Source organism: Oryctolagus cuniculus, chromosome 1, assembly GCF_964237555.1.
Source record: "Oryctolagus cuniculus chromosome 1, mOryCun1.1, whole genome shotgun sequence".
Taxonomy (NCBI): domain Eukaryota; kingdom Metazoa; phylum Chordata; class Mammalia; order Lagomorpha; family Leporidae; genus Oryctolagus; species Oryctolagus cuniculus.
Genome location: NC_091432.1, coordinates 1,425,582 through 1,438,269, shown reverse-complemented (window position 1 = coordinate 1,438,269; position 12,688 = coordinate 1,425,582). Strand labels below are relative to the sequence as shown.

The 12,688-nt window shown below is 69.8% G+C and overlaps 1 protein-coding gene across 1 annotated transcript; it reads right to left on the bottom strand.

Annotated features, from left to right (window-relative positions):
- Window positions 1-1,999: 1,999 nt before the first annotated feature.
- On the bottom strand, window positions 2,000-8,435 carry TH (tyrosine hydroxylase). Its single transcript, XM_070058359.1, has 13 exons — window positions 8,302-8,435; window positions 6,942-7,154; window positions 6,173-6,347; window positions 5,953-6,041; window positions 5,692-5,759; window positions 5,452-5,502; window positions 5,102-5,247; window positions 4,001-4,136; window positions 3,801-3,870; window positions 3,425-3,481; window positions 3,172-3,267; window positions 2,934-3,067; window positions 2,000-2,338 (listed from the first exon to the last, which is right to left on the bottom strand). The coding sequence occupies exons 1-13, from the start codon at window positions 8,389-8,391 to the stop codon at window positions 2,179-2,181; spliced, it is 1,485 nt and encodes a 494-aa protein (XP_069914460.1). The 5' UTR covers window positions 8,392-8,435; the 3' UTR covers window positions 2,000-2,178.
- Between the last annotated feature and the right edge of the window lie 4,253 nt (window positions 8,436-12,688).

Sequence of the window (12,688 nt, the reverse complement as noted above, 5' to 3'; positions counted from 1 at the left end):
CTCCATGGGCTCAGGGCCCCCAGGTCTCAGTGGGCTCAGGGCACCCCCTGGATCTCAGTGGGCTCGGGGTCCCCCAGGGTCTCCGTGGTCTTAGGGCCCCCCAGGATCTCCGTGGGCTCAGGGCCCCCAGGTCTCAGTGGGCTCAGGGCACCCCCTGGATCTCAGTGGGCTTGGGGTCCCCCAGGGTCTCCGTGGTCTTAGGGCCCCCCAGGATCTCCGTGGGCTCAGGGCCCCCAGGTCTCAGAGGGCTCGGGGTCCCCCAAGGTCTCAGTAGGCTCAGGGTCCCCTGGGTCTCGGTGGGCTCAGGCCACCCTCAGTGGTCTCAGGGCCCGCTAGGGTCTCGGTGGTCTCATGGTCCCCCAGGGTCTCAGTGGGCTCAGGCCGTCCTCAGTGGGCTCGGGGTCCCCAGGGTCTCAGTGGGCTCAGGGCCCCCCAGGGTCTCAGTGGGCTCAGGGTCCCCCAGGGTCTCGGTGGTCTCAGGGCCCCCCCAGGGTCTCACTGGGCTCAGGGACCCCCCCGATCTCAGTGGGCTCGGGGTCCCCCAGGGTCTCAGTGGGCTCAGGGTCCCCCCAGTGTCTCAGTGGGCTCAGGGCCCTCCTGGATCTCAGTGGGCTCAGGGCCCCCCAGGGTCTCCACGGTCTCAGGCCCCCCAGGGTCTCGGTGGTCTCAGGGCCCCCCAGGTCTCAGTGGGCTCAGGGCACCCCCGGATCTCAGTGGGCTCGGGGCCCCCCAGGGTCTCCGCAGTCTCAGGGCCCCCCCAGGATCTCCGTGGGCTCAGGGCCCCCCAGGTCTCAGTGGGCTCGGGGTCCCCCAAGGTCTCAGTAGGCTCAGGGTCCCCCAGGTCTCGGTGGGCTCAGGCCACCCTCAGTGGTCTCAGTGCCCCCCAGGGTCTCGGTGGTCTCATGGTCCTCCAGGGTCTCAGTGGGCTCAGGCTACCCTCAGTGGTCTCAGGGCCCCCCAGGATCTCAGTGGGCTCAGGGCCCCCCCGGATCTCAGTGGGCTCGGGGCCCCCCAGGGTCTCCACGGTCTCAGGCCCCCCAGGGTCTCGGTGGTCTCAGGGCCCCCCAGGTCTCAGTGGGCTCAGGGCCCCCCCGGATCTCAGTGGGCTTGGGGCCCCCCAGGGTCTCCGTGGTCTCAGGGCCCCCCCAGGATCTCCGTGGGCTCAGGGCCCGCCAGGTCTCAGTGGGCTCGGGGTCCCCCAAGGTCTCAGTAGGCTCAGGGCCCCCCAGGGTCTTGGTGCATTTGCCTGGGATGGTCTTTGCCCAGGATAGTCTTGGGGGATGAACAGGAGAGGTTGGAGCTCCCACCCCAGAGCCAGGGTCTTGCCCCCCGACCCAGGGAGCTGTGGGGAGTGAGCAGGGCATTGGTGCTGCCTTGCCAGGAGACCCAGGGCCTGAGGAGGGGTGGGAAAGGGGCGCCAATGCCAGCCAGGCCTGGGGTTTGCTGGGGCTGGAGCTGGAGGCAACGTTGGGGTGTGGTGGAATGAGAAGGCCATGCCAAGATGGCCGCTGGCAACAGAAACTGCCTGGCAACAGGCTGTGATTGGTTAGGGCCTAGACCGCCCCTTGATCGGATTGGCTGCCTTGGCTATATAAGCAGCTGTAGCACCTGAAATAAACGAGTCTGCGGGCTGCCCGCCTCAGGCCTGCTCTCACCTGACTCCCGGGGTCTGTGTGGTGACTCGGCGCCTCTTGCCCCCACCACGCTCCTCCTCCCAGAAGAAATCAACCGCAACAGTTGGGGCCCCTTGTCAGGGCTGGGGGGCCTCACCCAGCCCACATGGCGGCCCCTACCTGCCCTGCTGGCAGCCTGAGGCCCCGGCGTCATCCGCACACGTTTTGGGGAGTGCCTGGGGGTCCCCCTCTGCCCCGGGTCCTGCTCTGGGGGACTGGGACCCCTGCTCCTGTGCTGACCCGAGGGAGGCCCCTCCCACCCCTGCGGGCTGAGCCTCCAGGGGCACAGTGAGGGGCCCGCGGAGGACGTGGAGGCCATGAGCACTTGCAGATTTTATTGAGACGTGAACAGTGGCACACAGGTCAGGGCAGGGGGGATTAGCCCCAGGACCCTGGGACCCCAGGGGCAGCAGCGGGACTGGAGGTGCTGAGAAGCAGGCGGGGCTGGGGCAGGGGCCGGGGCCAGGGCTGGGGCCGGCCAGGCCGGGAGGCCCCAGGCTGCTGCCTAGCCGAGGGTGCTCAGCGCCTGGGCCAGTGTGTGCAGTTCATCTTGGACGTCCTCCAGGGAACGGCCGATGGCCTGGGGACTGTCCAGCACGTCCACGGCCAGCGTGTACGGGTCGAACTTCACGGAGAAGGGGCGCTGGATCCGGGAGGCATAGCTCCTGGGGGTGAGGCACCAGAGAGAGCACACTGGGTACCCCTCAACGGGCTCCCACAGCCCAACTGTCCGGATGGACGGACGGACAGGAGATGGAGGCCCCTCCAGGGCTGGGGCCAGGCGGGTGGGGGTGGCGTGGCCAGGCCAGGCACCTTTTCCAAGTGGCCCCCCCACTGCATCTCAGCCTGCCTCCTCCTCCAGGAAGCCTTCCCGGACCATGTGTGGGATCCAACCCTCCCCTCCTCCCCACCCAGGAGCACAGCCCCTGCCCCATTTCCTCAGGGCCAACAGGAGGCCGGAGGGAGCTGTTAGGTGGGGGCCAAGCAGGCCGGATCCAGCCTGCCGCTCCTGGACACAGCTGGTCACTGCACCCCCAGGCCCCAGCTCCGGGGACCTCTCCCACGCCTGTCTCACAAAGCACAGCTCTGCCCATGCCAAGGCCAGCCCTGACCTGCCCTTGCCCTGGCCCCCTGCAGCCCCCAGCCCCACGGGTCTCCCCTCCCCCACTTTCCTGGGGTCCTGCTCCGGGCGGGCGCACCTGCGGTGGGCAGTCAGCTTTGGCATCAGAGCTGGGCTCACGGGGCAGGAGCCCGGCCTACCTGAGTTTGTTCTTGGCATCGCTAAAACTCTCGGACACGAAGTAGACGGGCTGGTAGGTCTGGTCCTGGTATGGCTGCACGGCGGCCGCGTCGGGGTCGAAGGCGCGGATCTCGGGCTCCTCGGATAGGGAGTGCTGGCGGGAGGCCGCGGCCGTCACCACCCCAGTCCCGCACGCCCAGGGCCCTGGCAGCACGGGGGCCTCACCCTGCGTCCCCTGTGGGCTACGCCAGGCCTCACCAGGAGCTCCCCGTAGGAGGACAGCAGCCCCGCGCCGTAGGCCTTCACCTCTCCATTCTGCTTGCACAGACCGAACTCCACCGTGAACCAGTACAGCTGTCGGCACAGCCGGCGGCGTCACCCGGCACAGCTGCGCCAGCCCACAGCCCCCGCCGCCGCCGACCGTTGCCAGGCCCCACCCACGCAGGCAGAGCCGGGGGGCCTGGCTGAGCGCCCCCCCCCCCCCCCGCAGCCCTCAGGGAAAGGAACCCACCGTGGACAGCTTCTCAATGGCCTCGTCCGAGGCCCCCAGGGACGCCAGGCCGATGTCCTGGGGAGGGAGGAGCACAGAGGGTCAGCCCTGGCATCGCGCTCCAGGTGGGGGCGCTGGGGGTGCTCCTGGTGGCCCTCCCTAGGCCTCTCCCTACTGAGACCCTCCTTGGCCACTCAGGGCCCAGGACCTGCTGTTCCCAGAGACGCCAGCAGGTGGCAGCACAGACCGTGGGACTCCCGCTGCCCAGGGACCCTCAAGTGCAGCTGGTCCCTCCCATCTCCTGCGCCAGGATGCCACACCTCACAGTCTCACAGGCCGCCCGACCCCCGCCCACTCCTCAGTGACCCCGGGCCTGGCCTGCAGCCACCGGACACACCTGGGAGAACTGGGCGAAAGTGCGGTCAGCCAGCATGGGCACGTGCCCCAGCAGCTCGTGGCAGCAGTCCCTGGGCCGGCGGGGACAGAGGGGGGCAGGGTGGGGCGGCAGCCCGCACCCTCCCGCCGCCCACCCGGCCCAGCCCATCAACCCCGCCCCGCCCCTGGCCCCGTGTCCTCTGCTGTGCAGGCGCCACTCACGGCTCTGGCGAGTGCATCGGTGAGGAAGCGTGGCGGATGTACTGGGTGCACTGGAACACACGGAAGGCCAGGCTGGCCAGGAAGTCCCGGGCGGAGAGCAGGCCGGCCACGGGCCGCAGCTGGAAGCCCGTGCGCTCTGCGGAGGGGCCACGCGGTCAGGGCTCCCCGCCCCCGCTGCTCTGAGCCCCCTGGCCAGCCCCCACCAGCCCTGAGCCTCCAGCCCCAGCTTCCCTGGGCCCTCACCCAGCCGCTGCCAGCCCCAGCCCTCCCCTCTCCCAAGCCCCGGCCAACCCCAGCCCTCCCCTGTCCCAAGCCCCGGCCATCCCCAGCCTTCCCCTTCCCAAGCCCTGGCCAGCCCCAGCCCTCCACTGTCCCAAGCCCCTGCCAGCCCCAGCCCTGCCCCTCCCAAGCCCCGGCTATCCCCAGCCTTCCCCCTCCCAAGCCCCGGCCAGCCCCAGCCCTCCCCTGTCCCAAGCCCCTGCCAGCCCCAGCCCTGCCCCTCCCAAGCCCCTGCCAGCCCCAGCCCTGCCCCTCCCAAGCCCCGGCCATCCCCAGCCTTCCCCCTCCCAAGCCCTGGCCAGCCCCAGCCCTGCCCTGTCCCAAGCCCCGGCCAGCCCCAGCCCTGCCCTGTCCCAAGCCCCTGCCAGCCCCAGCCCTGCCCCTCCCAAGCCCCGGCCAGCCCCAGCCCTGCCCCTCCCAAGCCCCTGCCAGCCCCAGCCCTGCCCCTCCCAAGCCCCGGCCAGCCCCAGCCCTGCCCCTCCCAAGCCCCTGCCAGCCCCAGCCCTGCCCCTCCCAAGCCCCGGCCAGCCCCAGCCCTGCCCCTCCCAAGCCCCTGCCAGCCCCAGCCCTGCCCCTCCCAAGCCCCGGCTATCCCCAGCCTTCCCCTTCCCAAGCCCTGGCCAGCCCCAGCCCTCCCCTGTCCCAAGCCCCTGCCAGCCCCAGCCCTGCCCTGTCCCAAGCCCCGGCTATCCCCAGCCTTCCCCCTCCCAAGCCCCGGCCAGCCCCAGCCCTGCCCTGTCCCAAGCCCCGGCCAGCCCCAGGCGGTCCCCAGCCCCAGCCCCGGCCTCCCTGGGCCCTCACCCCCCGGCCGGCCCGCTGCACCTTTCAGGAAGCGGGAGACGTCCTCCAGCTGGGGGATGTGGTCCTCGCTGTAGCCGCTGCACCGTTCCAGCAGCTCCAAGGCCTGCAGGTACTCGCGGCAGGCGTGCGTGGCGTACAGGCCCCTCAGCGTGCTGTACACCTCCTTCCTGCGGGCCGCGGCCTCCCGTGGGGCTCTGGGCTCCCACGGCCCCCAGGCCCCAGCTGAGCCCTGCGCACCCAGCCTCTGGTGCCCAGGCCGACCTCCCACACCTGGCCTGGTGGCCGCTGTGCCAGTGTCCCCTGGGGACTCTGGGAGTCACCTCCTGCCCCCCGGTGCCCCACGCCTTCCCCGCCACCACCCGGGGTCTCACCAGGTAGCAATCTCCTCGGCCGTGTACTCCACGCGGGGGATGGGGCTCCCACTGCGGAGGGGTCAGGGGTCAGGGAATGGGGAGGGGGAGGGGAGGCGGGGTCTGGCTGGCTGGGGCTTTAGGGTGAGGAGGGTGGGGAGTCCAGCCAACCCAGGCAGAGCGGGGGTCAGCCACAGGGACAGTGGGGACAAGGAGCCCCCCAAGGCCCCCAGTGCAGGTCCCCGTGGCCGCGGCCCTTACTGCTTGTACTGGAAGGCTATGTCGGCGATCTGCTTCCTGCGCTGGCGGTACGCCTGGTCGGAGAAGCCCTGGGCAGAGGGGACGGTGCCGGTCGGGGACACCCTGCCGCTCCCCACCCCGCCTTCCTGGACGTGGCTGGGGTCTGGGCCCAGCCAGGCCCGGGGTGAGCAGCCCAGGTCAGCCCAGACCCCACCCACCCTGCTTGCTATGAGTATGGGGGAGGAGGAGACAGGGACGGTGGGGGGTGGGGCACAGGCTCACCGGGTGGTCCAGATCCAGGTCAGGATCAAACTTGGTGACCAGGTGGTGACACTTGTCCAGCTCCGCCACTCTCCTTGGGAACCAGGGGACTTGACGGAGGACGGAGGGGAGAGGGCCCGAGTGAGCACGGGGCTGGGGGCAGAGGGGAGGGCAGAGGCTGCTGGGGCTGGGGCGTGGGGGCGGGGGCAGCACGAGGGCGCCCGCACGGAGGCAGCCTCACCCTTGTGGTCCCCGGCACTGCGCACGTCCTCTGTCACCCTGCGCAGGGAGCTGAGCAGGGCAGCCAGGTCCCCGCGGGGCGCCTCGCAGCGCACAAAGCACTCCAGGTGGGGGCTGCCCGCCCGGCGCCCTGGGGCCGGCCGAGTCTCCAGGTGCTGGATCTTGGCTTCGAAAGACTGGAGCAGAGGCAGGGAGGGCGGGGGTGGGGGGAGGAGGGGAGGAGGTGGAGGCGGGGGTCAGGGACTCAGCGGGCAGGGGACCAGCTCCTCCGGGCAGCTCAGGGCTCAGGTCAGACCCCCGCCCGCCGCACAAGGTCAGCTCTGTCACAGCCGTCCTGACCCGCTTTCTGGGGGTGCCAGGGCCACACCCGGACCCCCGGGCTCCCAGCGCCCCCAGCAGCTGCGTCCCGGCCCACTGGGCGGCAGTGGGGACTGCTGGGGGAGTCCAGGGGCTGGTGGGCGGGGTCCCTCCACCACCACGTCCCCCACGTCGCCCAGCAACGTCGCCTCGGGCCCTGCAGCCAGCCGGCTCTCTGGTCTGGCGCTAATGTCATTTGGAGCTTCTTCCGGGAGCCAGGTCAGCCGCCCGCGGGCAGTGCGGCCACAGCGGCTAATGCGATCAGGGCTCACCTTCCGTGGGGACAGGAGGCGGGTGGGGCGGGGGTGGGGCAGCCCAGGGCCTGTCCCCCTCCCTTCCCAGCCGCCGGCTGCGTGTGCAGGTGGGGACACAGCCCCGCACACGCACATGCACACACACACACACACGCTCACCTCAAACACCTTCACGGCTCGGGACAGCGAGGGCCTGGCGTCCCTCAGCGAGAAGAGCAGCGAGAGCACGGCCTGCCCGTCTCTCTCCTCGCAGGACAGCTTCTCCAGGGGGTCCCCGGCCTCCAAGGCCGCCGCCGCTGCCGCCGCCGCCGCCTCCCGCTCCTTGCGGGCGTCCTCAATGAGGCTCTGGCGCCGGCCCACGAACCGCGGGGACTGCAGGGACAGGGCCACCTGCGTGTCCTCCACGGGCCAGCCGTGCTGACCCGCCCCCGCCCCTGACTGCCTGGAAGGGGCCGGAAGCCAGGACGTGGGGAAGCCCCCCACCCACCCCACCCACCCCCGCCTGCTGCTCGGGCTCCCACGCTGTCACCTGTCCCCAGGCCCCGCCCCTCCTGGATTAGTGGCCCAGGAGCTGTCCCCTGGGGTGGACAGACCAGAAGCCCCTGGAGGCTGGAGGCCCCGGTATCTGCTGCTGAGGCCGAGCGGAGTGCACAGGTGGGAGCCGCCTGGCCGGGGCCGCTGGGAGTGACTACTCCTCAGGCAGCCCCCGCCCCCGTCCTGCCCCTGTGCCCGCAGTCCTCAGAGCCCCCTCCTCTGGCCCCATCAGAGAGGGGCTCGCTCCCTGCCTGGCGTCTGGGGTCTCGGCCCTGACAGTGGGGGCAGAAGCCCCTTCCTGAGCCCCTCTCTTGGCCAAGGGTAGGTCAGACTGGGTGGACACAGCCAGGACCACAGCCCCGGCCTGGGGAGGGGGCTTCTGATGCGGGGGACGCCCCTCACCCTGCGATGCCCCCTGAGAAGGGCCGTCCGTGCAGGGAGTCGATTATCCCAAGCCCCCGAGCCGGAGCCAAAGACCCCTGTTGTGGGTTGAGAAGCCCCCAGCTGCCTGGTCTGGCTAAGGGCGGCGCCTAAGGCCTGGGCCCGGTACCTGGAGGGAGGGAGGCAGGGAGGGGAGAGCCTGACCTGGATATGGGGTCACCCTTCTGCAAGGAGGACCTGGCCCGTCCCCCCACCCCGGCCCGGACCCCCACCTCAAGCCACTGCTGGGCCCTGTCCCCCCACACAAGCAGACCATAGGAGGGGCTCCCCATTGCAGGCACCAGGGGGTGAGGAGATGACTGGGGCCTCTGAGCCCCGGGGATGCTGAACCCCCAGCGGCCGCTCCCGAAAGGAGCCGGCACACAGAGAGAGGCCGGCCTGCGGGGGCACAGGTGCGAGGCGGGCGCCGGCCTCTCTGCTGGGGGAAGAAGCAGTGCACAGCGTGCAGGGGGCCGCCTGCTGGGCCCAGGACCCCAGGGCTAGCCCAGGTGCCGGGAGTGCGTGTGGATCCCCGGCCCCGGGCTGCCGCCAGCCTGGCTCTCACCATCACGGCCTCCACCTGCTTGGCGTCCAGCTCAGACACGGCCCTCCGGAAGCCCCTGGCCTGCGGTGCTGGGGCGTTGGGGGTGGGCATGGTGCAGCCGTGGTCCCGGGCTCCGCGGCCAGTCCACAGCCCACGGGCCGGCGACCTCTTAAAGGCTGGGCTGACGTCACAGCCTCCCTGGGCCCCCCACCTCCCACCTCCCTCGCATCCCTCCCCCGCTCTGCCTGAGGGAGGCGGGGGTGGGCGTGGAGCCGAGCGGGAGTTGCAGGAGAGAGGGCTTCATCCCATTAAATCTAATTGCAGCCACTGTCGCAGGCAGCGCGTCTGAGTCAGCCCCAGCCGGTCCCCTCGGCCGCGGACCCCACGGGGGCACGCGGGAGGGGGACCCAGGCCCGGCCTCAGCTGCCAGGCTTCATTTCCAGAAGGTTCTTCACCCCCTCCCACCCCGACCCCTACATGCAGCCCTTGTGCCTCAGCCCCAGGCACATCCTGTGGGACCTAGAATGTTCCAGAAGGGCCCATCTCTCCAGCATGGAGGCCAGGAGGCCGGGGAAGGGGTCATCTCCAAGGAGGGTCTTGCCTGTGTGTTCCAGGCCCCACCTCGGCACCCGGACAGGACCCCAGGCTACAGCACCACCTACCCTGGCGCAGCCTCTGCGCCCCACCCCCACCCCATGCCCTCTGACCTCCCCCCTGCCACGCCGAGGGTCCCAGGCACCCACTCCCTTCCCCCAGTGGCACGGGGGCTGGCTGGGGGTGTCCATGGGGTCTGATGAGACCGGGGCAAGCGTGGGTCCCATGCGGTCTGCTCACCCTGATGCCCTGGAGTGAAGCTGGCAGGTGGCGCGGGGGCCCTGTGGCTCTCTGGGAGAGAGCACCCCTGCCCCAAGTCCCTCTGCCCTCTAGGAGTTGTGGGGGCGGCAGGCTGTGACCTAAAGCCAGAGTCCAGCTTGAACCTGGTAGAGAGAGCGAGGGAAGGGCTGTGCTGGGGACGGGGACGCCCACCGCCTGCACCTGCTCCCCTCACACGGGCAGCCCACCTTGCTGGTCAGTGTGACCTCGGTTCACCTCCCAGCGTCTCCCAGACCCTGGGGCACCACCTTTGTGTCCACAACAGTCCCTCTCCACCAACATCAGCCCCGGGACCCTCCTCCAAATTGAGACAGCAGGTTCAGTCTGTGTGCCACAGCCCCGCTGTGGCCAGCCACGGCCGGCTCCCCGCTGACTGCAGTCCCCGTCTGTCCCACTTCCTGTCCAGGAGGGGCCCTGTCCCTCAGCCAGTCTGCTGGTGAGCTCCCGTGCACCCCACAAAACCCGGCTCAGCCTCTGCATTCTCAGGTGGTCGCAGTGTCCCCCTAACTCCCTGCTGTCACTTGTTCCCCCTCTGCGAACTCCCCGGGCGCCCAGCGCCAGCCCCGGCCTGTCGCATCGCCTGGATACCTCTCTCAAGCACAGGTGTCCCAGGGACTGGCCCTGAGCAGGACCAGGACCCTGAAGTCCCCGGGGTGGCTCAGCTCCCAGGCAGCTCCGCGCTGCCCCTGCCAGCCCCCGCCGCGCCCCCGCCCGGCCGTTTGCTCAGGTGGCATGGGGCCTGCGCCACAGGATGTGGGCTTAACCTTTCTGCAAATGTCTTCCTCTGATACAAATATTGTTCTTCACTTCGCTCTCCTGGCTGCGTGGAGGCTGTGCAGGTGCCCCCCAGGCAGGGCCCAGGCCAGGCACACAGAGGCCCAGGAAATCTCAGGGTGCCCCTCGGTCTCCTGCCGGGCGTCCGTCCATCCCTCCACCCGTCTGTCCCTGGGGGCCTCCCAGGCCTGATTGTGCTGAGACCCTCTAGCCCTGGCCAGCACCGCCCTCTGCAGGCCCACCCACGGGACCCAGCGATGAGCTCCAGGGCAGGGGCTGTCCAGGGCACTGCTCCAGGTGTCCAGGCTCTACAGGGCCCAGCCCTGGCCTCTCGGCCATGGACATGGGACCTTCAGACCTCCAGCTGCACACACAGCCGACCCCCACCTCGCTCCCAGCTGCCAGTCCACACCCGGCTCATTTTCCCAGCCGCACGCAGCCCCTGGCCCTCAGTTGGGCCACCAGCTCTGGGGCTCCACTTGGGAAATGTCCTGCAAACAGTCCCGAGGGAGCCGGCTGGCGGCCTGGGGGTCTGAGGTCACAGCCAGTCAGTCTGAGCAGGCGGCTGTCTGTCTTGTCTCCTCCTAAAAGTTCCTGGGCAAATGTACATCTTGTGCAACACACCCACGAGTGCAGAGGCACACACGTGCACACCCGGACACGCACATGCACATATACGCATACTCACACATGCACACGTGTGCACACCCACGCACAGGGACACAGATACCCTACTGTCTACCTTGTCCAGGTCTCCCCCTCTGCTCTCTCTATGGCTCCCAGGCCCTGGGGCCGGGCCCAGCGTCCGTGCCTGGCCGCTGACGGACTCGCACCCTGGGGGACAGTTGGGCCCTCCCCGGGGCTCGGGGGCACTCAGGGTGCCACACTGCAGGCGGGCGAGCAGGAGGCCAGCGTCCCCCTCTCGGCCGGGCCCGAGCAGGGTCTCGGGGTCTGGGGCTGCTGTCTAAGGCGATGCCCCCTGCTCCCCCCATCCAGAGCCAAGCGGCCCTGACACACGACCGGATCCACCCTCCCGTCAGACCCAAATGCCAGAACAATTAGTCCTAACGAGGCCATCGGATGGAGCCGGGGCCGCGGCTGCTATCGACATCGCCGAGCAGGCCGGGAGCAGCCGCCAGCGGGTCAGATGCACTTAGGCATAATTGGGCATTTAGAAGTCAGCCCTGAGGCGCGAGCCGTGGGTGGCGCGGGCCGCGGTGGCCTCACCTCCGGGTCTGGGAGGGAGACGCCTCCTCCCCCACCCAGCTGCCCTCCCTGACTCCCCACTCCCTTCCCTAACCAGGCAGCCCCCCCAGCCCGGCTTCCTCTGAGCCCCTTCCAGCCTGGGACAGTGTGGGGGCAGTCAGCGGTCACGCCAAGACCACAGTCGGGGGTCAGGGGTCGGGGATCAGGGGCCAGGAAGAGGAACTGGTGCTAAGTCCTTGGGTCCTGTTCTCACCAGGGCTGCCCCTGGCCGGTCTCCGGGAAGCCCTGTGCGCCCTCCACCTGTGGATCCACTCGGTCTGCGTGAGAGAGCGTGCCTGGGAGTGCATATGTGTGTGGCATGCAAGTGTGTGGCGTGCACATGTGTGTGGCATGCACATGTGTGTGGCGTGCAAGTGTGCAAGAGTGCGTGTGTGCAGGGTGTGCATTTTGCTTGTGAACGTGCCTACACCCACGTGTGCACGTTTGTAAAGGCATCCCTAGGAGTGTGTATGTCATATGTCCACACGCACACATGTGTCTGCACACATGTCCTGAGCCTGTCGTGTGCGTGCGCGTGTGTGTGTGTGTGAGCGCGCTCAGAAGACCTGGCCAGCCGTGGGCGTGGCCATATAGCTTGGCCGCTGGCGCCTGTGTCCCTCCAGGCCCTCCCATGGTCCCACGCTGCCCCCCACCCTGAGCCCTGGGTCCTGCTCCTGGTTCCCCGCAGCCCCTCTGCAGCCCCTGACCTCGCCCACGCCGCTGACTCAGACCCCCCCCCCCACAAATTAGCTGGGGCGGCGACATTCAGCTCCCGTTAGTCACTCAGGGATGGTAGCTGGGTTGACAGCAATCACACATAATTGCAAAGCCTGCTCATGCCGCCCTGGCTGCCCCGTGACTGGGAGCTAGGCTTGCGCTGCCCTGAGCCCCTCCTGGCCCCCAGACGTGGACGCAGAGGCCCTGCCCAAGGGTCCAGCTCCCTGGGCAGCAGGTGTGGGGTGGGGGAGGACAACCTGAGGCAGGGGCTCTGAAAGGAGGAGGAGGGGTCCTCCGTCTCCCCTCCCCCAGGGCTGAGGGGAGATGGGGGGAGGCCAGCACTCGGTGCCAGGGTCCGAAACAAAACAGAGATGCGACAGGTGCCTGTCCCTGCCCCAGGCTCTGCAGCTCGCGCCTGGGCCCGAGTCACCCCTAGGGCCTCCTGCACCTTCCACCCTGGGGCAGCCGGGTTGGGCTCAGGGGGCTTCTGGCCCCCAGGCCCTGCTGTCAGCTTCTTCCCTGCGGTACCCACCAAAGCCCTCCCTGATCTGGTTTCTCCTCCTGGGGTGCGGGGCCTGCTGTGGTGCCTGCATCCCCCAGGCACCAGCAGGCTCCTGGGCTCTGCAAGCCCAGAGCCGAGCCGGGGCGGAGCCCACAGGTGTAGAGACCTAGGCCCAGGGTGGCTGGCCTGCTGGGGCCATGGCTAGGGCGCGGCCACTCCTGAGGGCACTGTCCCCCAAAACCAGTGGGGGCGACCGAGGGAGGTCGGAGGTGTGGGCAAGGGGCCTTCAGGGACCGC

Coding starts and splice junctions, on each gene's coding strand:
- TH (XM_070058359.1), bottom strand. CDS start 8,391: ATGCCCACCCCCAACGCCCCAGCACCGCAGGCCAGGGGCTTCCGGAGG. Junction 6,348..6,941: donor GAGCCGTGAAGGTGTTTGAG/GTGAGCGTGTGT, acceptor CCTCTGCTCCAG/TCTTTCGAAGCCAAGATCCA. Junction 2,339..2,933: donor GATGCCAAGAACAAACTCAG/GTAGGCCGGGCT, acceptor CCTCACCCCCAG/GAGCTATGCCTCCCGGATCC.